General features: G+C 72.1%; 4 protein-coding genes across 4 annotated transcripts; 3 read left to right on the top strand and 1 right to left on the bottom strand.

The window, feature by feature from the left end:
• The first annotated feature begins 176 nt into the window (after positions 1 to 176).
• On the top strand, positions 177 to 1,379 carry ZC3H10 (zinc finger CCCH-type containing 10). The gene has a single exon (XM_086478772.1). The coding sequence runs from the start codon at positions 177 to 179 to the stop codon at positions 1,377 to 1,379; it is 1,203 nt and encodes a 400-aa protein (XP_086334898.1).
• Positions 1,380 to 2,086: 707 nt separating this feature from the next.
• Positions 2,087 to 9,896, top strand: ESYT1 (extended synaptotagmin 1). The gene is given in 34 exon segments (XM_086478569.1): positions 2,087 to 2,353; positions 3,017 to 3,058; positions 3,514 to 3,648; positions 3,731 to 3,804; positions 3,974 to 4,046; positions 4,155 to 4,244; positions 4,355 to 4,410; positions 4,507 to 4,630; positions 4,709 to 4,885; positions 5,127 to 5,209; positions 5,319 to 5,367; positions 5,439 to 5,528; positions 5,645 to 5,737; positions 5,841 to 5,912; positions 6,017 to 6,103; positions 6,258 to 6,407; positions 6,484 to 6,537; positions 6,578 to 6,616; positions 6,938 to 7,114; positions 7,293 to 7,375; positions 7,469 to 7,517; positions 7,625 to 7,714; positions 7,964 to 8,059; positions 8,169 to 8,240; positions 8,316 to 8,402; positions 8,489 to 8,608; positions 8,610 to 8,636; positions 8,719 to 8,748; positions 8,834 to 8,853; positions 9,065 to 9,163; positions 9,250 to 9,381; positions 9,468 to 9,573; positions 9,660 to 9,709; positions 9,844 to 9,896. Coding segments are annotated over 34 exon segments (3,027 nt in total). The 3' UTR covers positions 9,878 to 9,896.
• Positions 9,897 to 11,137: 1,241 nt separating this feature from the next.
• On the top strand, positions 11,138 to 13,782 carry MYL6 (myosin light chain 6). The gene is made up of 6 exons (XM_086478801.1): positions 11,138 to 11,179; positions 11,467 to 11,494; positions 12,240 to 12,383; positions 12,476 to 12,649; positions 12,915 to 12,992; positions 13,630 to 13,782. Exons 1-6 carry the CDS (start codon positions 11,177 to 11,179, stop codon positions 13,656 to 13,658), a joined length of 456 nt encoding a protein of 151 aa, XP_086334927.1. The 5' UTR covers positions 11,138 to 11,176; the 3' UTR covers positions 13,659 to 13,782.
• Positions 13,783 to 14,357: 575 nt separating this feature from the next.
• Positions 14,358 to 22,531, bottom strand: SMARCC2 (SWI/SNF related BAF chromatin remodeling complex subunit C2). Its single transcript, XM_086478753.1, has 29 exons — positions 22,407 to 22,531; positions 22,109 to 22,228; positions 21,077 to 21,162; positions 20,652 to 20,733; positions 20,478 to 20,570; positions 20,310 to 20,379; positions 20,081 to 20,150; positions 19,893 to 19,968; positions 19,671 to 19,802; positions 19,451 to 19,566; positions 19,216 to 19,340; positions 19,053 to 19,112; positions 18,933 to 18,970; positions 18,533 to 18,663; positions 18,364 to 18,435; positions 18,160 to 18,273; positions 17,934 to 18,087; positions 17,697 to 17,789; positions 17,345 to 17,464; positions 17,213 to 17,275; positions 16,862 to 17,120; positions 16,429 to 16,590; positions 16,272 to 16,336; positions 16,053 to 16,182; positions 15,789 to 15,955; positions 15,560 to 15,694; positions 15,150 to 15,471; positions 14,670 to 15,041; positions 14,358 to 14,434 (listed from the first exon to the last, which is right to left on the bottom strand). Exons 1-29 carry the CDS (start codon positions 22,515 to 22,517, stop codon positions 14,358 to 14,360), a joined length of 3,615 nt encoding a protein of 1,204 aa, XP_086334879.1. The 5' UTR covers positions 22,518 to 22,531.
• Between the last annotated feature and the right edge of the window lie 173 nt (positions 22,532 to 22,704).

The raw sequence follows: 22,704 nt of genomic DNA, 5'->3' as shown, positions 1-22,704 counted from the left end.
CCAGCACCGGGCAGGGATAACCGGGACTGCGTGGGGCATCCCGGGCCGGCTCCGGTGCCGGTGCCCGGTGTCCGGTGTTTCCCCCCGGTGTCGGGAGGGGGCCGTTCCCGCGGCCCTCCCTCACCCCCTTCCCTCCCTCCCGCAGTGCCCGGAGCCCCGCGGCAGCGGCGGCGAAGATGCCCGACCGCGACAGCTACAACAACGGGAGCGGCGGCGGGGGCGGCGGCGGCGGCGATGAGGTGGGCGCCAACGCCGACGACATCTGCCGCGATTTCCTCCGCAACGTCTGCAAGCGCGGCAAGCGGTGCCGGTTCCGGCACCCCGACATCAGCGAGGTCACCAACCTGGGCGTGCGCAAGAACGAGTTCATCTTCTGCCACGACTTCCAGAACAAGGAGTGCGTCCGCCTCAACTGCCGCTTCATCCACGGCACCAAGGAGGACGAGGACTGCTACAAGAAGACGGGGGAGCTGCCCCCGCGCCTGCGGCAGAAGGTGGCCGCCGGGCTGGGCCTCTCGCCCGCCGACTTGCCCAACAGCAAGGAGGAGGTGCCGATCTGCAGGGACTTCTTGAAGGGCGACTGCCAGCGGGGCGCCAAGTGCAAGTTCCAGCACCTGCAGCGGGACTACGAGTACGAGGCGCGGGGCATGGCGGCCCGCGAGCAGGGCATCGTCCCCGCCGTCCGCCGCTACGACCCCTACGACGCCATCTACGACCCCGACCGCTACGACGACCACGACCCCGTGCTGAAGCGGCGGCGGGTGGACGGGCTGCACTTCGAGACCTACGAGTACAGCTTCGCCAGCCCGCGGACGGTGGAGTACCGGCTGCTGGAGGAGGAGAACGTCCTGCTGCGCAAGCGCGTGGAGGACCTCAAGAAGCAGGTGAACAACCTCCTGGCCACCAACGAGGTGCTGCTGGAGCAGAACGCCCAGTTCCGCAACCAGGCCAAGGTGATGACGCTGAGCTCCACCGCCACCGCCACCGAGCAGACTCTGGCCCCCACCGTCGGCACCGTCACCAACTACAACCACAGCATCGCCCAGACCCACACCACGCTCAGCAGCCAGGCCCTCCAGCCCCGGCCCGTTTCCACCCAGGATTTGGTAGCTCCCGCCGGAGCCCAGGCGGCTCCGCCTGCCAACGCCGCTCCCCCCATGAACCCCGAAATCACCCCGCTTTCGGCCGCCTTGGCCCAGACCATCGCCCAGGGCATGGCCCCCCCCGTCTCCATGGCGCCGGTGGCCGTCTCGGTGGCGCCGGTGGCCGTCTCGATGGCGCAGCCCCTGGGGGGGATCACCATGAGCCACGCCACCACCCCCATGGTGACGTACCCCATCGCCTCCCAGAGCATGAGGATAACGGCCATGCCCCACTGACCCCCCCCACGCCGCGGGGGCCGGACTGCGACCCCCCCTGTGAAACTGACCCCCCCGGGGGACGCAGCAGGAGGAGGAGGAAGGGCTGCCCCTCCCCAGCCTGTGGACGGTGGCTCCCGCGGGGGGGCTCTCACCGGGAGCGGGGGGCACGGTGACACACCGCCACCCCCCCCCCCCGGGGCTTCGCACCTCGGTCCGGCACCCCCCGCGCAGGGGGGGGGTTGTCGGTGAAACTCCCCTCCGGGGCAGCGGGGGGGGGCGGGGGCTGCTCCCCGCCGTGTAACGGACATGCCCCGCCCGGTGCCGGGTCTGTGTCCCGGTTGGGGGCGGGGGGGGGGGGGGGAGGGGGAGGCGGCACCGGGGCCGCGGCCCCCCCGAGCCCTGTAACGTTTTCGACTATTAAAAAAAGACAAAACCGTCAACAGCGATCGCTCTCGGGGGGGGGGGGGGGGGGGGGGGGGAGGGGCGCGGGGGACGACGCCGCCGCCGGGAGCGTGTCGGGGCCGCGGGGGGGGGGGGGGGCACGTGACCCGTCTCCTCAGCCCCGCCCACCCGCGCCCTCCGCCCCGCCCCTCGCTTCGCTCCCGCCCACTGCTGGAGGGGCGGGGCGGAGGGAGGGGGGCGTGTCCGGCGAGGCCCCGCCCAGTGCGGCGGGAGGGGGGGGGGGGGGGGCGCGGCGGGGCGGCGGCGGCGGCGGCGGCGGCGGGATGGAGCGGCGGGGCCCGGGGCTGGCGGCGCTGGGCGCGCTGGGCCGGCGGCTGCTCTGGGCGCTGCCCGCCTACGCCGCGGGGCTGCTGGGGCTGGGGGCGGGCGCGCTGGTGCTGGCGCTGGTGCTTTACGCCGGTTGGCGGCGGCGGCGGCGGGCCCGGGAGCGGGGGCTGAGGCTGGCCGATCGCCTGCAGCGAGACGAGGAGGCCGCCATACGAGCCGCCGCCGCCGGGCTGGGCGCGGCCCGCGGGGAGCTGCCGGCATGGGTAAGCGGGTGCCCGCCCGCCGCGACGCGCCGTTATCATCCCCCGCGGCGGCGGCACCGCTTCGGGCTTCCCCCACCCCGCGCTGGGCGCGACCCCCCGGGGCCGGGCACCGCCCCCCCCCCCCCCCCTCCCTTCCGCTGTGCCCGCCGAGGTGCTGCGTCGCACCCCGAGGGAGGGGGGTCCCTGTCTCGACCCCCTGCAATAGGGTGATACCCCCCCCCCCCCCCGGGTACCGCCCGGGGCCTTCCGGCAGCGCCGGGGCCGGGCCGTGACTCACCGAGCCCGGGGGGGGCGTTTCCTGCCCGGCCGCGGCGGGGGGGCGGCGGAGGGGGCGAGAAGGCGCTGCCCGTGGTGCCGGGAGGGGGCCGGGACCCCCGGGAACGGCCACGGCGGGGCCGGAGCTGCCGCCAGATATTGGTGACAGCTGCAGGGCAGGGGAGTGACAGTGACAGCCCCGGCTGCGATCTGCACCCCTCACCCCCCCCCCCGAGCCAGCCCGCCCGGGGAAACTGAGGCACGGGGCTGGGTGCGGCTGTGCCGTTGGGCAGGAGCGGAACTGGCGGCCGGGCTTCCTCCGCGACACCCCCCGGGGCTGGGATTCCCCCCGCCCCCCCCCCCCAGCCCACCCCGGCTTCACGGCACCCCCGGCCCATCTGCCCGCAGGTGAGCTTCCCGGACGTGGAGAGGGCGGAATGGCTGAACAAGGTGAGGCGTCCGCCTGTCCGTCCATCCCCGCAGCTCTGCAGCCCTCCCTGCAGCCCTGCAGCCCTCCTTCCATCCCTGCAGCCCTCCCTACCTCCATCCCTGCAGCCCTCCCTGCATCCCTCCTTCCCTGCAGCTCCCCCTGCATCCCTCCCTCCTTCCATCCCTGCATCCCTCCCTGCTTCCCTCCCTCCCTCCCTGCATCCTTCCATCCCTCCATCCATCCCTCCCTACCTCCATCCCTCCTTCCATCCCTGCAGCCCCCCCTGCATCCCTCCATCCTTCCATCCATCCCTCCCTACCTCCATCCCTGCTTCTTTCCATCCCTCCCACCCTCCCTACATCCCTGCATCCCTCTGTCCGTTCCTGCATCCCTCCATCCATCAGTCCCTCCCCATGTCTGTCCCCCCCGTCCCCCCCGTGTCCGTCCCTCTGTCCACCCGTCCCGCTGCCGGCAGGTCCTGGCCCAGGCCTGGCCCTTTTTCGGGCAGTACATGGAGAAGCTGCTGGTGGAGAACATCGCCCCGGCCATCCGGGCTTCCAACACCCACCTCCAGACCTTCACCTTCACCAAGGTGGACATGGGCGAGAAGGTAGGGCTCCCCTCGGGGGTGGGGGTACCCCCCATCACCCCCCCCTCCCTGCTCACTGCTGCCTTCCCACCCCCACCCGCAGCCTCTCCGGGTCCTGGGGGTCAGGGCTCACCCCGGCGCCCACAAGAAGCAGATCCTGCTGGACCTCAACATCAGGTGAGCGGCCGGAGCCACCCGTGTGGCGAAGGCGCTGGGTCTCAGCCCCCTGCACGCCCCCCGCCCCCACCCCGCACGGCAGCTGCTGGAGCTCCCCCTCGCTGGGGAGGGGGGGTCAATGGCGAAGACACCCCCCCCCCCCCCCCATCCCTGCGTCCCGTCTCCACAGCTACGTGGGTGACGTCCAGATCGACGTGGAGGTGAAGAAGTTCTTCTGCAAGGCGGGGGTGAAAGGCATGCAGGTGAGGGGGGGGGGTGTCCCTGCCCCAGCTGGGGGCGTGGGGAGCTGGTGGGGTGGGGGGGCCGTGGCCGTGGCAGGGGGGTGTCACGTCTCGGCACTGCTCCCCCAGCTCCACGGGATGCTGCGGATCATCCTGGAGCCCCTCCTCGGGGACGTGCCCATCGTGGGGGCCCTCACCCTGTTCTTCATCCGGCGCCCGGTGAGTGCCCCCCACCCCAGCCCCGGGGGGGGTGTGTGTGTGTGTCCCCAAGCAGGGTGTGGCTGGGGTCCAGCCACCCCCCCGTCTGACCCCATTCCCCCCCTCCCCAGACCTTGGATATCAACTGGACGGGGATGACCAACCTGCTGGACATCCCGGGGCTCAGGTGAGCCCCAGCCCGGCTGCGGGGTCTTCCCAGCACCCCAGGATGGTGCTGCCCGTGGCCCACCCCCCCCGTGACCGTGTCGCCCCCCCCCCCCAGCTCCATGTCGGACACGATGATCATGGATGCCATCTCCTCCTACCTCGTCCTGCCCAACCGCCTCCTGGTCCCGCTGGTGCCCGACCTGCACGAGGCCGCCCAGCTCCGCTGCCCCCTGCCCCGGGTAAGGGCTGGCCGAGGGGGTCCGGGGGGTCCCTGGGAGGATCCCCCCCCGCTCCCTGGCTGACCCCCACCCCTGCAGGGGGTGGTGCGGGTGCACCTCCGGGGCGCCCGGGACCTGCGGTCGAAGGACCGGTTCATGGGGGGGCTGGTGGAGGGCAAGTCGGACCCCTACGCCGTCCTGCGCGTCGGCACCCAGGTCGTCACCAGCCGCGTCATCGATGACAACCTCAACCCCACCTGGGACGAGGTCTATGAGGTGAGACCCCACCACCACCCCCCTGGGGATCCCCCCCGGACCCCATTTCGGGGGGGGAGTGTGGGGGGGTGGCACAGGGGACCCTCCAAGCATCCCCAGCCGAGCTGTGGTGGCAGGAGCACCCCAACCTTACTGGGCTGGACGCAAGGACCCCCCCCGTGACATCCCCAGCCTGGCTGTGCTGGGTGGGGGGACCCCCTGTGTGTGGGGCCCCCTTCCCCCCGCTGACCATGTCCCCCAGTTCGTCGTGCACGAGGTGCCGGGGCAGGAGATGGAGGTGGAGCTGTTCGACAAGGACCCCGACCAGGATGACCTCCTGGGCAGGTGGGGAGGGGGACGGACCCCCGGGCTGGTGGCTGGGTGGGGGGACACTGCCCCTTGTCCCCTGGCTCACAGCCTTTCCAACATTCCCCCCCCCCCCCCCCCCCCCCAGGATGAAGCTGGATTTCGGGGAGGTGCTGAAGGCTCGGGTGCTGGAGGAGGTGGGTGCCGGGGTGGGGGGTGCTGGGGCGGCCGGGGGGGGGGTGCCGTGCTGACCCTTGTGCCCCCACAGTGGTTCCCGCTGCAGGAGGGGGGCCAGGGGCGGCTCCACCTGCGCCTGGAGTGGCTCTCCCTCCTGTCCGACGCCTGCAAACTGGACCAGGTGAGCGAGGCTCAGCCCAGAGATGAGTTTGCCGGGTCTCAGCCCAGCTGGGATGGGGGGGGGGGGCGTCTGTCCCAGCTGACCCCCCCCCGCTTTCCCCCGGGCGCATCCCCCAGGTTTTGGAGAGGAACCGGACAATCGTGGCCAAACCCGATCCGCCGTCAGCCGCCATCCTGGTCGTGTACCTGGACCGGGCCGAGGAGCTGCCCGTGAGTGGGGGTCTGGGGGGGGTCCAGGGCTGCTGGTTCCCTGCCCTGGGGGGGTCAGAGATGTGTGGAAACCCCCCCCCCCAACCCCCCCGTTTCTGCACAGACGAAGAAGCCGGGCAAGGAGCCCAACCCGATGGTGCAGCTCTCCGTGCAGGATGTCACACGGGAGAGCAAGGTGGGCTGGGGGGCGGGGGGGGGGGGGGGGGCTCAGCCATGCCGGCGCAGCCCCACAGGGGCTGGGCTGCCTGCTGGGGGGTCTAACCCCGCTCCCCCCCCCAGGTGGTTTATAACACGGCTGCTCCCGTCTGGGAAGATGCTTTCCGCTTCTTCCTGCACGACCCCGTGAACCAGGACGTGGACATCCAGGCGAGACCCCGGCCCCGTGTTCCCCCCCACATCCCCCCCCCCACTTCCCTCCATATCCCCCCAAACCCTCGTTTTCCCCCCAAATCCCCCAGCCCCCATTTCTCCCCATGCCTCGTTTCCCCCGCATGCCCGTGACCCCCCCGTGCGCCCCCAGGTGAAGGACGACCCCCGCCAGGGCAGCCTGGGCTCCCTCTCGCTGCCCCTCGCCCGCCTGCTCGACGCCCCGGACCTGACGCTGGACCAGCCCTTCCAGCTCCAGCGCTCGGGGCCCGGCAGCCGCCTCTACATGAAGCTGGTCCTGCGGGTGAGGGGGGGTTGTCGGGGGGGGGGGTGTGTCCCTGCCCTTGCCCACCTCCTCCTGCTGACCCCCAGCCCCGCAGGTGCTCTTCCTCGACGCCCCTGAGGATGGCGGCTCCCCACCCACCCCCCCCAGGGCAGCCGGACCCCCTGGCCAGCGCCTGTGGCACCCACCAGCCAACCCACGCCAGCCCCGACCCTCAGTTTGGCACCGAGGTGGGGATGGGATGGGTGGGGGGCTTGGGGGGCATCACCGGGGAGGCTGGAGGCCTTGGGGGGGGGGCGAGTGGGCGCTGCAGTGGGGAATGGTGTGGGGAGCTGGGGGGGGGGCTGGAGGGCAGCTGGGAGGGAGCGATGTGGGATGGGGCTGGGGGGGGGCAGGATGGGGGGTTCTGGGGGGACAGGGTGAGGCTGAGAAACTGGGGGAGACCTGGAGGTCAGGCTGGGGGGGGGGGGTTCCATGACACGAAGAGGGGGGGCCCAGGGGGGAGTGGGGGGTCACCGGTGCCAGTGCCCGTTGCGTCCCGGTGTCCCCAGCACGTGCTGCGGATCCACCTCCTGGAGGCCGAGAACCTGATCGCCAAAGACAACTTCTTCAAGGGGGTGGTGCGGGGCCGCTCCGACCCCTACGCCAAGGTGCGGGTGGCCGGGAGGGTCTTCCGCAGCCGCGTGGTCAAGGAGGACCTCAACCCCCGCTGGAACGAGGTCTACGAGGTACCGGGGGGCTCCCCGCGCCCCGACCGCCCCCGCCCCAGGCATCATCCCTGTGGGCAAGGATGGGCTGTGCTGGGGGGTCCCGTTCCCCACACCACCACCCCCCTCAGGAGGGGAAGCTGAGGCAGGGGTCAGGGGGCTGGGAGGGGACCCACGGGTGACGCCTCTCCCCACCCAGGTGGTCGTGGACAACGTCCCGGGGCAGGACGTGGAGTTCGACCTTTTTGACAAGGACATCGACAAGGACGATTTCCTGGGCCGGTGGGTGCTGGGGGGGCGCGGGGGGGGGGGGCTGGGGGGTTCGTCGTGTCCCCCCCCCCCCCAGCCCCCACCAACCGTCCTGCCCCCTCCCAGGTGCAAGGTGCCGCTGAGGCGGGTGCTGAGCAGCCGCATCGTGGAGGAGGTAGGAGAGGGGCCGAGGGGGCTGCACCAGGGCGGGGGGCTGCACTGGAGGGGGGGGGGGGGGGGCTGCACCGGGGGGGGTCTCACCCACCCTCCCTGTCCTGCCAGTGGCTGCCGCTGGAGGAGGTGAAGTCGGGGCGGCTGCACGTGCGGCTGGAGAGCCTGGCCCCCAGCCCCAGCGCCGCCCTCCTCGAGCAGGTAATGGGTCGGGGGGACATGGGGGGGGGGGGGCACAGCTGGCTCTGAGCCTCGGCCCCTTCCCCATCATCCCCATCCCCATCGCTGTCCCCATGGCCATCCCCGTGTGTCCCCATCCTCATCCCCCTCCCCATCCCACCCCGACCCATTCCTGTCCCTGTCCCCATGCACCCCCGTCCCCGTCCATCCCCGTGTGCCCCCCACGCCGCGGCAGGACCCCCAGCCCACCCCCTTCCCGCCGCCCCCCAGGTCCTGCTCGCCAACAGCCTCCTGCAGCCGGCCCGGGGCGAGGAGCTCTCGGCCGCTCTCCTCTCCGTCTTCGTGGACCGAGCCACCGACCTCCCGGTGAGTGGGTGCCCCACACCGGGGGTCCCCTGGGCGCTGCCCCGGGCCCCCCCCCCCATCCGTTCATCCCCATCATCCTCCTCGTTGTCCCCACCCCGCTGTCCCCCAGCTCCGCAGGGGCTCCAAGCCACCCGCCGCCTTCGCCAGCCTGGCCGTGCGCGACGTCTCCGTCAAGACCAAGGTAAGATGCAGTGGGGGGGGTGAGGGGGTGAGGGGGGGATGGGAGGGGGTCTCTCACCCACTTTTGTGCCCCCAGACCTGCGCCCCGTCCGCCGAGCCCGTGTGGGACGAAGGTTTCTCCTTCCTCATCAAGCGGCCGCACGTGGAGTCGCTGGAGCTGCAGGTCTCTGCCCCATCCCTGTGCCGGGGGGCTCCCGTCCCCAGGGCGGGGGGTCCCGTCGCGGGGTGCTGAGCCGCCCGTGCCCGCAGGTGAAGGAGGAGGGGGGGCAGCCCCTGGGCGCCCTCAGCCTGCCCCTGCCCCAGCTCCTGGCCGCCGAGGGGCTGGCGCTGGACGGCTGGTTCCCGCTGGCCGGGGGGGGGTCCCGGCAGCCAGATCCTGCTGCGGGTGCAGCTGGGGGTGAGTGCTGGGATGGGGGGGCGGGGGGCGTGTGGCGGGGGTGGACTGAGCCCCCCCCTCACTCTCCCCTCTCACCCCTCAGGTCCTGGTGTCGCAGCAGGCGGAGGCGTCCGTAGGTGGGGGGGATGATGCCCCCCAGCCCGCGGGGAGGCCGGGGGGGGGAGGAGGAGGAGTGTGGGGCAGGGGGGCTGCGCCAGCGCCTGCTCCCCGCTGACAGGTAGGGCTGGGGGGCGTGAGCCCCCCCGGGAGCATCCAGCCCCCGTCCCCCCATCCCGTCCCGCCCCTGTCCCCCCATCCCGTCCCGCCCCTGTCCCTGTCTCTGCTCTGGCTGCAAACCCCCAGCCAGGGCGGGGGGGTCCGGGTGTGAGACCCCCCCACCCTCGCCCCGTGCTGGGGGTCCGGGGGGCGCTGACCCGCTGCCCCCGCAGCCCCCCGGAGCCGGCGGAGGGTCCCCTGGGCCGGCTGCAGCTCACGCTCTGGTACCACGGGGACGAGCACAAGCTGGTGGCCATCGTCCACGCCTGCAGGTGAGGCCGGCCCGCGTGGGGTCCGGTGGGGCGGGGGGGGTCTCGGTGCTGGGACCCCCCCCCCAAGCCGTGTCCCCCCTCCCCAGGAAGCTGAGGCCGGTGTTGAAGGAGCTGCCCGACCCCTACGTGTCCCTGGTGCTGCTGCCCGACCGCGGCCGCGGCACCAAGAGGAAGACCAGCGTGCAGAGGAAGACCCTCAACCCCGACTTCAACGAGAGGTGGGGGGGAAGATGGGGGGGGGTGTGGTGGGGGGGCGCCTGCCCGGTACTGCCCAGTACGGCCCAGTATAGCCCAGTCTCCCCAGGTTTGAGTGGGACCTGTCCCTCGAGGAAGCCTCGCGGCGCAAGCTGGAAGCTCAGGTCAAGTCCACCCTGTCCTTCATGTCGCGGGACAAGGAGGTGCTGGGGAAGGTAGGGGGGGTCTGGGGGGGGGGGGGGGGGGGCGAGGGTTTGGGGGGGGCCCCTCTGGGCCCCTCTTAGCCTCTGCTCTCCCCCAGCTCCATCTGGACCTGGCGCAGGTGGATCTGTCTGAGGGAGGAACCCACTGGTGAGTGGGGAGGGGGGGTTGTCCTGGGGGTGGGTGGGCTCTGGGGGCTCCCAGTGGGTCTCTCTGGGGTGGGGGGGGTGCTGTGTGTGACATCCCCCACCCTGTGCCCCCTCACGTCTCTTCCCCCCCCACAGGTATGAGCTGCGGGGGGAGCAGAGCAGCCCCTAGAGCTGGGGGTCCCCCCCCAGTCCCCGCTGTGCCTGGGGCAGCGGGAAGGCCGGGGGGGGAGGTCCGGGCCCCCCGGCTGCTCCTGCTGCCCCCCCCCCCGCCGCCGACCCCCAGCTTCGCCACTGACCAAAGATGCGCCGGGCAGGGGCCGGGCTGGGCCCCCCCCGCGCCCCCAGACTGTTACGTACCTCGTGCCTTTCGCCCACCAAGGAGCCTCCCGGCGCGGGGGGGACCTGGCTGGGGGTCATGCTCCCCCCCCCCCGGGAAGATGCTTTTATAGAGCCGCTGCCACCGCCGTGCCACTGCCACGATGCCACCGCCGCGCTGACCCCCCCCCCCCCTCGCTGCCTTCCCGGGGCTGCGTCCCCGTGTCGTGTCCCCCCCCGCGCTAATAAAGGAGGGAGGAGACGGCAGCGGGGTCGTGTGGTCCTGGGGGGTCCTGGGGGGTCCTGGGGGAGCCTTGGGGTCTGCGGTGTGTCCCCTCCGTGTGCTGTACTGCCACCGTTGTCCCTTGTGGGGTGCTCCCCATCTTGGGGTCCCTGCTGGGGGGGGGTGGGGAGTGTGTCCCCCCCCATGGGGGATGGTCATTGGGATGTTCCCCGGCCTCCCCGCCTTGAGGTGTCCCCGCTGTGGGGTCCCTGGTGGGATGCTCCCCATAGGGTGTCCCTGTGGGGGTGTCACCCGTGGGGGTGTCCCCATGGTGGTCTCGCCGGTGGGATGTCACCCAGCGTCGTGTCCCCACCGGGGTGCCGTCCATGGGGTGTGGTCCTTGGGTTGTCCCTCCTGCGGTCACCCCATCATCACGCCCCTGGTGGGGTCCTTGGGACCTCCCCCATCGCGCTGTGTCCCCCCTCCCCCGAGCGGTCCCCCAGGGGGTTCTGTCACGGGGTGGTCCCTCCTGCCGTGTCCCCCGGTGGGGTGTCCCCTGGGCCCGGGGGTGTCCCCCGGTGGGGTGCCCGCCACCGGGTGTGGCCGCTGGGGTGTGCCCCATGGGATGCCGCCACTGGGGTGCCAGTGGTGACGTCACCCGTGGGGGTGTTCCCCCATCACGGGGGGTGTGTTCCCCCCCCCCCCCACGGCCCCGCATCGTGCCCATCTATAGACAAAAAATCCCCCCCAGGAGAAGGGGCGGGGCCTATCGCCTCCCCGCCCCCCTCATGCATAATGCATCACCTAATTAGCGCGCGGTGACGCGGCCGGCGGGCGGCCAATGGGCGGGCGGTGACGCCGGTCGGTAGAAAGCGCCCGCCCGCCCCCCGCGGCCCAGAGCGCGGAACAGGGACGGGAGCGGCCGCCGCCATGGTGGGGCACCGGCACCGGCACCGGCACCGGCACCGGCACCGGGATCGGGCACCGGGATCGGGCACCGGGATCGCGATCCGGCACCGGCACCGGGCGGGGGATGCGCGGGGGGATGCGCGGGCGGGGGGACCCGGGGGGGCGGGGCGGGGGAGGCGGGGCGGGGGTCGCGCCGGGGGGTCGGCGGGGAGCGGGGCGGGGGTTCGGCGGGCACCGGGCGCGGGCGGCGGCGCCGTCCCCGGGGGCGCGGGCGGTGCCGGTGCCCGCTGACCGCCGCGTTCTCCCCGCAGTGCGACTTCTCGGAGGAGCAAACTGCGGGTGAGTGACCGGGACCGGGACCCCCCCCCCGCCCCAAACACATCCCCCACCCCGGCATCCCCCCCAGCACCGGGCGCGGCCCCCCGGCCCCGGTACCGGCCCCAGCGCTTCCTGCGCAGCCGCGGGCGGGGCCTTTCCCGGGGCAAAGTCCCTCCCGGGCGGGGCCGTTCCTGCCGGCGGGGCGGGGGGTGCGAGGGGGGTCCTGGGGGGATGCGGGGCCGGTGGGTGCGGGCCCGGGCCGGGGGGGCGGCGGGGAGGGTGGGGCACGGGCCCCTCTTGCGCCATTTGCCCTTATATGGGCATAGCGCGGGGCCGGGCCGCGCATTCCTGCGGGGTGGGGCCGCCCGGAGCCCGGTTCCCTCCCGGGGGGGGGCGGGAGCGGCCCGGAGGCCCCGGTCCGCTGGGGGGGGGGGGGGGCAGCATCCGTCTGTGGAGGATGCGCGACCTCCATCCCCACCGGCGTCGGGTTCCACCGGGAAACCGGATCCCGCCGGGGAACGAAACCTGACCCGGGGGGGATGGGGGGAACCGCAGGTAACGGGGTCCCCGGGGTGCGGGGTCCCGGGGATGAGCGGCAGGGAAGGGGGGGTTGTGTCCCGTCAGTGTGTGGGCCAGGGATGCAGCATCCCTCGGGACAGGAGGTTTTGGGGAGGGTGGGGTGGGGTGTCCCGGTGTGTCGGGCAGGGGGGGTGTCCCAGTGTATGGGGGGATCGCGGAGGCGCTGACGCGGGTCGGGGGTCCGCAGAGTTCAAGGAGGCGTTCCAGCTCTTCGACCGCACCGGGGATGGGAAGATCCTGTACAGCCAGTGCGGGGACGTGATGAGGGCGCTGGGCCAGAACCCCACCAACGCCGAGGTCATGAAGGTGCTGGGGAACCCCAAGAGCGATGGTGAGTGGGAGAAACCCCCACCCCATGCCCCCCGACTCCCCAAGACCCCTCTGGTCCCCCCCCGGCCCCCACCCAGGGTCTCCCTCCCGCAGAGATGAACCTGAAGACGCTGAACTTCGAGCAGTTCCTGCCCATGATGCAGACCATCGCCAAGAACAAGGACCAGGGCTGCTTCGAGGACTACGTGGAGGGGCTGCGGGTCTTCGACAAGGAGGGCAACGGCACCGTCATGGGGGCTGAGATCCGCCACGTCCTCGTCACCCTGGGTGAGCATCACCCCCCCACGCCCCCCCCCCGGGTCCCCACATCCCTGCGAGCCATCGGGGCCATCCCTGCGGACCCCCAAAGCCCACCCAGCCCTGGCGACCCTATGAGCTCCCAGCCAGTCCTGGGATCCTTGCGAGCCCCCAGCCAGCCCCAGGACCACCCCAGCCCCAAGGGGACCCTCCACCCCCCCCCCCCCCCCCCCCCCCCCATCTGTGTGTGTGTGTCCCCCGCCATCGCCCCGGGGTGACGCAGGCTGTCCCGCAGGCGAGAAGATGACGGAGGAGGAGGTGGAGCAGCTGGTGGCCGGGCATGAGGACAGCAACGGCTGCATCAACTACGAAGGTGAGGGGGGGGGGGGCCGGGGGTCCCGGGGGGGTGGGTCTGGGGGTCCCAGGGGGGCTCGGCCGCGGCCCCGCTCCCTCCCTGACCATCATGTCTCCTTCCTTCCTCCCAGCGTTTGTGAGACACATCTTGTCAGGGTGACGCCGCAGGGGTACGCCTCCCCCCGCTCCCCTCAGTTACTTACAGTTGTTTTTGGTCTTTTTTTTTTTTTTTTTTCCTTCCTTTTTTTTTTCGGTGGCGTCTTTTTTTTTTTAAAAAAAAAAAAATACCCAAAAAGCAAAACAACAACAACAACAACAACAAAAAAAAAAGCCGCCTGGTTTGCGCTCTTGCCCTTGGTGCAGCCCCCCCCCCCCCCCTCCGCCCCTCCCCGCATGCCCCTCTGCATGGAGCCCCCTGCGCGCTGGGGCCGGGACGTGGGTGCTGGAGGGGGGGGGTGGGGGGGGGTGGGGGGGGTGGAGCCCCCCAGCAGCGAGGGCTGCGGTGCCGGGGCTGCAGCGACGCCGGTTCCTCCCTGCGCTCTTCAGCCGTTTGACTTTGGTTTTCCTGCCTTCTCTCGGGGACCAGGGCTGGGGGCGGCCTGGCAGACACCCCCCCCTCACCCCACTCTCCCCCCCCTCCCCACTTCTCTCCACAGAGCTGGTCCGGATGGTGCTGAGCGGCTGAAGACCCCCCTTCCCCGTGTCATCATGTCCCCGTGTCCCCCCCCATCACTCTGGGTTTTGTGCCTTTTCCCTCATTTTCCTGCCACAACCCACAAGCATCACAGCCCCCCGCCCCCCCCAGTCCATTTCACCCCCCCAGCCCCCCGCTCCCAGCCCCTCCGGCTAAGTTATTGCTCCACGGCACCAAATAAAGTGCTGGAAAGGTGACGCTGGTCTGTGACCCTCCCTCTGTGTGTCCGTCCCACCAACCCCCCCCCCCAGGCAGACCCTGCACCACGAGGCTGTTTCTTCCCGCCCCGGGGACTTGGAATTTTATTTTTGTTGTTTTTTTTTTTAAAAAAAACAAAACACAAAACCAAAACAAAAAAAAAGGGGGGGGGGGGAGGATGACAACCGAGAAGGAGCTGGGGGGGGGTGGTGGTGTTCGGGGGGGGGGGGGTTAAATGCCCATGAGCCAGGTGGGATTGGAGCTGTCTCATAAATAGCCGGGGGGGAGCAGGGTCCCCGGCCTGCCCGGGGAGACCAACACTTAAATAAAATCTGGAACAATCATAAAAAAAATACCAAAGCTGGGGGTGGGGGGGGGAGAAGGGGGGGTGGGGGCTTCCTTTGGGGTGCCTTGCGGGGGCGGGAGGGGCCGGTCTCCCCGGGCCGGTGGTGGCGGCGGGGTTGGGGGGGCTGCGGCATCCTCGGCCGGGGTTCACTGCGTGGGGGGGACGGGGGTGGCCGTGCTGGGGCTGGGCGCGATGGGGTCCGTCTGCAGGGGGGGGCCTTGGTCTGCAGGGAGAGAAGAGAAAGGCGGGGGGGGGGGGGGGGCGTCACATCTGGGGGGGGGCAAGGGGGTGCACCAGCACCTCTTGCCCCACAGCTCCCGGTAAGGGTTGAGCCCCCCCCCCTGCCCCAGCCCGACGCCCGCGAGTGGGTCCCCCCTGTCCTTGAGCCGCTCCCGGTGGGTTCCCCCCGCTCCCTGTCCCCGGTGGCCCCCCCAGGCCCCCCCCCCCCAATGTCTCACCTGCGAGGAGGCCGGGGTTGGGAAGGAGGCTTCCCTGCACGGCGGCCACGATGGCGGGGCTGTGCGCGGCGGCCGAGCCCCCCGCGAGGTGCGGCAGGGCCAGGCCGGGTGGGTGGGTGGTGGGGGGCAGCCCCCCGGACGGCATGCTGCTGGCGAGGGCCCCATGCAGCGGGAGGGCGGGTGGGTTAGCGGGGAAGGTGGCGCCGAGGGGCTCGGCGGGGGGGTTAGCCATGCTAAATGGGATGGCGGATGGAGGCAATCCGAAGGGCAGGGCCGCGGGCGCATTACCGGGCACGGCGGGGTGGCCGCTGCCACCGAGGCTCCCAGCCAGGCTCTGGGATGGCGGCTGCTGCCCGGGGAACGGCGCCGGGGCTGCGGGGAGACGACGTCAGCGCTGAGAACACCCCCCCCCCCCATGCTAGGGGCGTTGGGGGGTCGCCCCCCACCATCGCCCACCCAACCGTTGTCGCCCCGACTCACCGTGCGGGACGGCCGGGGCACCCGGCGGCGGGGGCGGCTGCGGCGGGGGGGCCCCGGGCAGCGGCTGCCCCACGGGCTCGGCGGGGGCCACCATGGCGGGGGCGGGCGGCGCGCCCAGAGGGTGGGCGGTGGGGGCCAGGGGGGCACCGGCGGCGGCGGTGGGCAGGGGTTGGGCCCCGGGCGGCAGCGGGGGCGGCTGCTGCTGCTGCTGCTGCTGGAGGTGCTGGAAGTGCTGCTGGCGGGCGCGCATCTCGGCGTACTTCAGCTGCTCCATGTGGAAGGCCTGACGGTCGGCCAGCAGCTGCTGCCGCTGGTATTCCAGCTGGCGGGGGGACACACACGGCGTTGGGGAGGGGATGCTGGAGCGAGGGGCTTCCCCCCCTCCCCAAATCGCCACCACCGTCACTCACGGCCTCGCGCTCCCGGTCCATGATGGTCTCCAGCTCCTCGAAGTGCCGCAGCTTGATCTCCAGCTTCTTCATCTGCGTCTCCACCAGCAGCGCCACCAGCGACTTGATCTTACGCTCCTCCACGGCCGCCAAGTGCTGGGGGACACGACCAGGGGCGTCAGCACCCACCCCCCCCCAACCCCTGAGCCGCACCGCCCTCCCCGTCCAGCCCCGACCCTCAGCCCCTCACCTTGGCCTTCACGGCGGCGGCGGCCAGGGCGGCGGCGGCGGCGGTGGAGAGGTTCCCCTCGCCGATGTCCCGCTCCACCTTGGCCTTGCGCTCGGCCTCGGGCTCCGGTGGCTCCTTGGGCACCTCGTCCGGCCCCTCCTTCACCTCCTTCTCCTTCTCCGGCTCCCCTGCGGGAGGGGGGCGGCGTCTCAGTGGGGCAGGGCCGTGGCGGGGGGGTGTGTGAGCATCCCCCCAGCCCAGCCGGGCCCCCCCAACCCCACTCACCTGCGCCATCGCCATCACCCTTGTCTGGCTCCTTCTCGCCCTCCGCCTCCTTCCCCTTCTCCTCCTCCTTCTTGGGCGCTTCCCCGGGCTTCTCCTTCGCCTCCTCCTCGGCGGTGCCATCCCGGGGCTCCTGGGGAGGGACCGGCCCGTGGCCGCTCGAGTCCCTGTGCCAGCCGCCCTCCCCGGGACCCCGCGCCCCCTCCCCGCACCCGCCGGTACCTTCGCCTCCTTCTTCTCCTCCGCCGGCTGCGCCTCGGCCCGCGCCTCCTCCGCGCCGCTCTCCTCTGGGGACGCAAGCGCGGGGTCAGGCCCCGCTGCTGCCGCCCCGGGCCCGGCCAGCCCGCGGCACCGTCTCACCTATCCGGCACCGTCTCACCTATCCGCTCCGGCTCGTCCGAGGTGGTGCCGGCGATGCCGCTGCTCTCCAGCCCGAACGCGGGGTCGGCCTTGCCCGTCACCTTGGCCGCCTCCTCCACCTTGCGGACGTGGGCCTCCACCAGGGCCGTGGGCACCTCCTCCTTCATCTTGGAGAACTCCTCTGCGGGGCAGCGCCGCGGGCCCTCAGTGGGGGACGGCAGCGGGGACCCCCACGCCCCTCGGAGCCAGCCCTGGCCCTCGGGGGGCTTGTCCCATCCCCGCACAGGGCTCACCCTGTCGCCCCACGGGGCTCGTCCTGCCTCCCTACAGGACTTGCCCGTCACCCCCTTGGACCCGTCCCGTCTCCCCACAGAATCCCCCACAGGACTCATCCCCCTCCCCACAGGACTCAGCCAGACCCCCCCCCACGCCGTGCCCCGCGGCCGCCTCACCCAGGGCCGACTTGGCGGCGGCGGAGGCGACGCGGGGGTCGACGACGGAGGCCAGGAAGGCGACGGTGCTCATGACGGGGTTGCCGGACTGGCTGAAGGGGATGGGCTGGTAGGCCAGCGGCCCCAGCGACGCCTCCGAGTCCTCCAGGTAGGGGTCCTCGATGGGCAGGCGCAGGAAGTGCAGGATGCACTCGTCCTGCGTCCGGCTGCCCACGTGCTCCGACACCTTGTTCCAATCGTCCTTGTACATCTCCAGGGCCTGCGGGATGGCGTTGGGGGGCGTCAGCGGCGTCCGGCAGCCTTGTCCCGTCCCCCCCGCCCCGTCCCTGTGGACACCCCCCCCCCGCTCACCTCCAGCAGCAGCAGCGTCTCCTGCTCCGTCCACTCCCGCGTGGCGCTGGCGGCGGCTTTGCTCTGCGGGGGGAAGAGAGGGGTGAGCGGCGGCGGGCAGGGGGATGGGGACGGGGACGGGGGGGAGCCCACCTTGGAGGGGACGTTCTTCTTGGTGTACATGTCGGTGCGGAGGCCGAAGTTCTGCATGTCGGCCGGCTTCTCCTTGCTCTTGTCGGGGAAGTTCAGCATCTGCTGCGAGGCCGAGGTCTGCTGCCGGGGGAGGAGAGGGGACGCTGGGGAGGTGGCCACGGGGGACAGGCCGCAAAGACGCCGGTGTCCCCCGCCCCGCCATCCCAGAGAAGCCTTCGTGCCCCATCTCGTCACGGTGTCCCCCCCGCGTCCCTGCTCCCCGGGGCAGGGCGGCATGCGGGGCGCGAGGGGGAGGAGGGAAGGAGCCTTCCTCGGCCAGCGGCGGGGGGACGGACCCCGAGAAGCCGCCTACCAGCTCCGGCTTCCCCTTCACCGTCTCGGTGACGAGGTCTTCGATCTCTTTGCTCTTGCGGCCCGTCTTGGCGTCGCCGTCGCTCTGCCGGCCCTGAGGCACGGATCGAAGCTGTGCGATCCCCCCCCCACCCCACCCCCCCCCGCCCCACCCCGCGCCCGGCCCCCCGCGGGGACCGGGGGAAGGCAGAGGGGGGGACGCGGCTGGGCGAGGGGCGGCCGCCCCCCGCGCACCCACCTGGGGCGTCTTGGGCTGCAGCGGCACCAGCCCCGAGGGCGTATCGGCCAGGACGTGGAAGTGGGAGGTCGGCGGGGGGCCCATGGGGGTGGGCCGGCTCTCGGCATCCACCTGGTAGTTGATGAGGCCCCACTGCTCCAGGAAGGCGTGGACCCTGCGGAGAGCCGGGGCTCAGACCCCGCTGCGGGCGCCGAACCGCCCCCGGCCCCACCGGCGCCGGACCCACCGCATGATGGCGCAGACGTCGCCGGCCAGGTTGCGGCGGCAGGCGGTGGAGGTCAGGTACTCCTGCGGGTTCAGCCGGTACGTGTCGATCATGAAGTTGCGGTAAGCCAAGTATCTGGGGGAGAGCGGCGGGGGCATCAGCGCCGGCTGCGGCCCCGGGAGGGACGGGGAAGGGCGGGGTGGGGGTGGGGGGGTTTGGCCTCACATTTCGGGGGTCTTGGATTTATTCTTGCCGTTGAAGAACTCGGGCAGCGCTCGGCGCTCGATGGCGTGGACGCTGCAAGACGAGAGGCTCGGGGAGGGCCCGGCCCGGCGGCCCCGCACCGTCTGGCGGCCGCCGCGGGGCACCGTCCTCATCCTCGGCTGTGCCGTACCTGTTGTAGTCGAACCAGGCGGCGTAGCTGGGGATGATGATGTGGTGGGTTTGCTCCGTCACGTTGTCCTCGTGCAGGTCGGGATTCTTGGCCTGCTCCCCCTTGCTCCCGGTGCCGTTTTCCTCCTCGTCCTGCCAAAGACCAGCACCGCATGGGCAAGGGGGTCCGGAGCCCCTCATTCGCAGCCTTCCTCATCCTCACCCAGAGCAGGATGAGGCCAAGGGCCCAGGGCAAAGCCGCCTGCAGCCCCAGGGGGAAGGGGAAGGGCAGAAAGGGGCCTTTTTGTACCCACAAGAGGGACAAGGAAAGAGAGATAAAGAGGTGACCCCCGTGCTGGGGTGGGAACATCGTCCCTGGAGGAGCGTTGGGCTGGGGAGGAGGGGTCAGCCGCGGGCCTCACCTTGCCGGCTGTCTCCATGCTCTCGTCCTCCTGCTCATCTGGAAGGAGACACAGGGGCAGTTTTGGGCACTGCCGGGTCTGGGGCGCCGGGGGACCTCAGCCCTGGCGGCTCCAACTCACCCAGGTCCGTCATGGTGCCCCCCTTGACGGGCGCAGACTCCGAGTCCTTCTTGGTGTTGACTGCAGGGGAGGGAAGCGGCGATGAGCACCCCGAGGACAGGCCCCCACCCCAGCCCGTGACAGAGGAGACCCCGCAGGGCGGCTGCCGGCCCCCCGCCCTGACCTGTCTTGGGCAGGGTGACCTCCTCCACGTTGGGGACGGGCGAGGGCTCGTCCATGTCCTTCGTCAGGTCCTCCTGCTCCTCCTCGCGGTGCCCACGCTTGGATTTGTTGTAGGGGGTGGAGGGTCTGCGAAGGGAGAGACCCCCCCCGTGCCTCTGTCACCACTGCACCCCGGGGCCGAGCTCCCCACAGCCCCCTGCCCCAGGGCCGGATCCGCCCCCCCAGCCCGGGCTCACCCCTTCTTCGCGTTCTTCTTCTTGGCCTCTGGGGTGGGCGAGGGGGAGGGCGAGCGCTTTCGCTTCTTGTAGTTGCCCCCCTTCTTGTCCCGCCGGTCCGAGTCGGGGCTGTTCACCTGGGGGGGGCAGGGGGTCGCTAGATCCAACCGAGCAGGACGGCCAGAGACCCCCAATGTGTGTGTGCGTGTGTCCCCCTGTGGCTTCGCCGCCCCGCTCTGACCTCATCCGTCAGCGTCTTGGCCGAGATCTTCTTCCTGCGGGCGACGGGGCTCTTCTCGTCCGTCACCTCGTAGTCCTCCTCGTTCATCCACTCGTTGAACGTGTCCGTGTCCAGGATCCACTTGGCGTGGACCTGCCGGGCCGGGGTGAGGGCGCGTCAGGCAGTCAGGGGGCAGGGGAGGGGGGCTGCAGCCGCCGTCCCAGCCTGGGGGACCCCTGTTACCTTCCGGGGCTTCTCCGGTGTCGGGGCGTCCTCCACGGAGGCCTCAATCTCGCTGGCGGGGATCCAGGTGTCGTAGCTGCGGGCGCAGAGGGACGGGGTGAGAGCGGCACCCGCGGCGGTGTGGGCGCCCCGGGGGGCTTCGTCAGGCTCCAGCCCCGTCCCCACAGCCCCCGCCTGGGACCCCTCACCTGTCGGGGTAGTAGCCCCAGTGCAGCAGGACCTGCTTGTCGCGCTTCATGACCGGCCGGACCCACTCCTCTGCGGGAGACACGGAGCGGGGCCGGTGCTGAGCACGGACCCGCCGTCCCACCGAGAGCCACCCGTGACGCCGAGCACAGCTCTGGCCCCCAACCACCCCACCCCCCGCCCTGGCGTTTCGCCATGAGCTCGCAGCAGGGGGCTCCCCCTTGCACCCACCTTCCTCCAGGTTCCCGGGGACAGGGCAGACGATGTGGGACGCGTTGCTCTTGTCCTCGGTCACCGTGCCCTGCGAGGAGAGCGGGGGAGCGGGTCCAGGGCTGAGCGCAGGGACGAGGCGTCGGAGGGGACCCCCCCCGTGCCCCCCACCCCGGCGCTGCCACCGACCTGGTGCCTCTTGACGATGTCTTTCAGCTTGCTCAGCAGCTTGGGCTCGATCTCCTGGTGCAGGAAGATGTTGGGCCGGGCCAGGCAGTTGTTCTGGGGAAGGAGAGCAGAGCGGTGAGCGGGTGGGGGGCGGGGTGGGGGGGTCCTGAGGGGGGCAGGGGCGGCGCCTCTTACCTGCACCAGGGATTTCTCGATGGTCATGAACATCTCCACGTTGCGGTCCATCCGCGAGGGATTCTGGAAATCGAAACGCCGCCTTATTGGAAGAAAAGAGCGACTCTCATGAAAGCCACAGCTCAGGTCTCCTCGTCAGCATCCAAAGCCTGGGGGGGGGGGCGGGCGGGGGGACACACACGCGCCTGAACCCCATCGGGGGTCCATGGTGGCGGGGGGCGGCGGGGGTGACATGCCCCGGCACCTGCTTGCTATGGAGATGGGAGCCTTGCAACCAGCCCACCACCGCGTAGCCCCCGCCTGAGGCCACCCCAGAGCATTCCCATGGAGGGGACCCCCCCATACCCCTGACCCCACACCCCCCCCCCCCCAGCCTCCCCAGCTCCCGGGACCCCCAGCCCCGACGGGCGCGGGTGGGCGCTCACCATCCTTGGTCGCTCTTGAATTTATAGGCCGCTGCCAGGATGTGGCACAGGGCTCCTCCCGCCTTGAAATCCAAGAAGCATTTTATCTGTAACGGGGAAAAAACGGGTCGGGGGGCGGCCGCGAGGGGTGGGCTGCGTCCCTGGTGGGGCGGGGAGCTGGGCGGGGTGCCACCCCACTCGCCTGGGTGCCACCCCCTTGCCGGGCTCTGTCCCTGGGGTGGGACGCCGCCCCGGCGGTGCTGGGGCACCGTCCCCAGCTGGGGACCCGTCCCTGTGTCAGGACACTGTCCCCAGGTCCGTAAGGTGTTTGGGTCCCTGGGGCGCTGTCCGTGGTCGGGGCCCCGTCCCAGTGTCGGGGTGCTGTCCCTGGTGGGGGACACTGTCCCCTGGTCGCCGGGGCACAGACGCTGCTTGGGGGGCAGCTCCCAGCAGGACGGTGCCCAAGTGTCACCGGGCACTGTCCCCAAGGCACCGGGGCACCGTCCCTGAGCAGGGCGCTGTCCCGCATCGGGGCACTGTCCTGGGTCACCGGGTGCTGTCTGTGGTCGGGCGCTGTCCCTGGGTCACTGGGATGCTCGACTGGGTCACTGGGGCCTTGTCCCCAGGCCTTTGGGGTGCTGTCCCCACTCAGAGCCTTGTCCCCGGTTCACTGGGGCACCGTCCCTGCTCAGGGCCTTGTCCCTGGGTCATCCGGCCCTCGTCCCCCGCCCACGGGGGGTCTGTTCCCGGGTCACTGGGGTGATGTCCCCACGTCTCTGGGCACTGTCCTTCCTCAGGGCCTTGTCCCCAGGTCTTTGGGACCTTCTCCCCGCACCTTTGGGGCACTGTCCCCGCTCAGCCTTGCCCCCAGGTCTTCGGGCCGCCACGTCTGGGTCTCTGGGGGCTTGTCCCCAGGTCACCGGGGCGCTGTCCCCGTGCCTTTGGGGCGCCGTCCCTGCTCCGGGCCTCGTCCCCCGGTGCCGCTGGGCCGCGTCCCCCGCCGGGGCGCAGCCCCCGGCCCACCGTGTCCCCGTCCCCGCCGCGGGGGCTCACCGGCAGCTTGGTGAGGGGCGCGTTGCTGACGTGTTTGCCGAAAACCTCCTCCTGGAACTGCAGCAGCTGCACCACCAGGCTCGACAGCGACTTGTTGGTGGGGGGCTCGGCCTGGATGTACTGCGGGGGGCAGAGCGGGGGGGGGGGTGGTCAGCGCCGCCGCCGGGGCCGGGCCTGGGGGAAAAGGGGGGGGTGGGGGGTGGGGGGGCGGCGATGGCGGCGGCGGGGCCGTGACAGGCTGGGCCCGGCGGGGGGCGGGGGCCGTTACCGGCGCCCCCCGCCCCCCGCCGCGGCCTACCTTCTTGTAGTTCTTGCCGAGCCAGAGGCGGACGTTGTCGAACTGGCTGACGGTGTCCGAGGCCTCGTAGTACTTGACGTTGGGGCCGCCGTCCTTCTTCCGCACCGCCATCTTCGAGCGGGCCGGGCCGCCTCCCGCCGCCTCCCGCCGCGCCGCGACGCCGCCGCTCTACCGCCCCCTGCCGGGCCCCGCCCCGCGCCGCCGCCGCCGCTCTACCGCCCCCTGCCGGGCCCCGCGGCGCGCCGCGTTCTCCCCTCCCGCTCGGTACCGGCGCGGCCGGGACGCTGCGCCCCCTGCC

Source organism: Leptosomus discolor, chromosome 27 (genome assembly GCF_034619465.1).
Source record: "Leptosomus discolor isolate bLepDis1 chromosome 27, bLepDis1.hap2, whole genome shotgun sequence".
NCBI classification, from domain to species: Eukaryota; Metazoa; Chordata; class Aves; order Leptosomiformes; family Leptosomidae; genus Leptosomus; species Leptosomus discolor.
The sequence above is the reverse complement of the archived record's forward strand: the minus strand, read 5'-3'. Positions and strand labels throughout refer to the sequence as shown.

Bases quoted from the DNA above. Each gene is read 5' to 3' on its own strand.
- ZC3H10 (XM_086478772.1), top strand. From the start codon at position 177: ATGCCCGACCGCGACAGCTACAACAACGGGAGCGGCGGCGGGGGCGGC.
- MYL6 (XM_086478801.1), top strand. The intron at 11,495-12,239 runs GTGAGTGACCGG...GGGGGTCCGCAG, and splicing joins CTCGGAGGAGCAAACTGCGG to AGTTCAAGGAGGCGTTCCAG. The intron at 12,993-13,629 runs GTGAGGGGGGGG...TTCTCTCCACAG, and splicing joins CGGCTGCATCAACTACGAAG to AGCTGGTCCGGATGGTGCTG.
- SMARCC2 (XM_086478753.1), bottom strand. From the start codon at position 22,517: ATGGCGGTGCGGAAGAAGGACGGCGGCCCCAACGTCAAGTACTACGAG. The intron at 21,163-22,108 runs GTGAGCCCCCGC...TCCCCGTTACAG, and splicing joins CGCCCCTCACCAAGCTGCCG to ATAAAATGCTTCTTGGATTT. The intron at 15,472-15,559 runs GTGAGTGACGGT...TCCCCCCGCCAG, and splicing joins TGGACCGGGAGCGCGAGGCC to CTGGAATACCAGCGGCAGCA.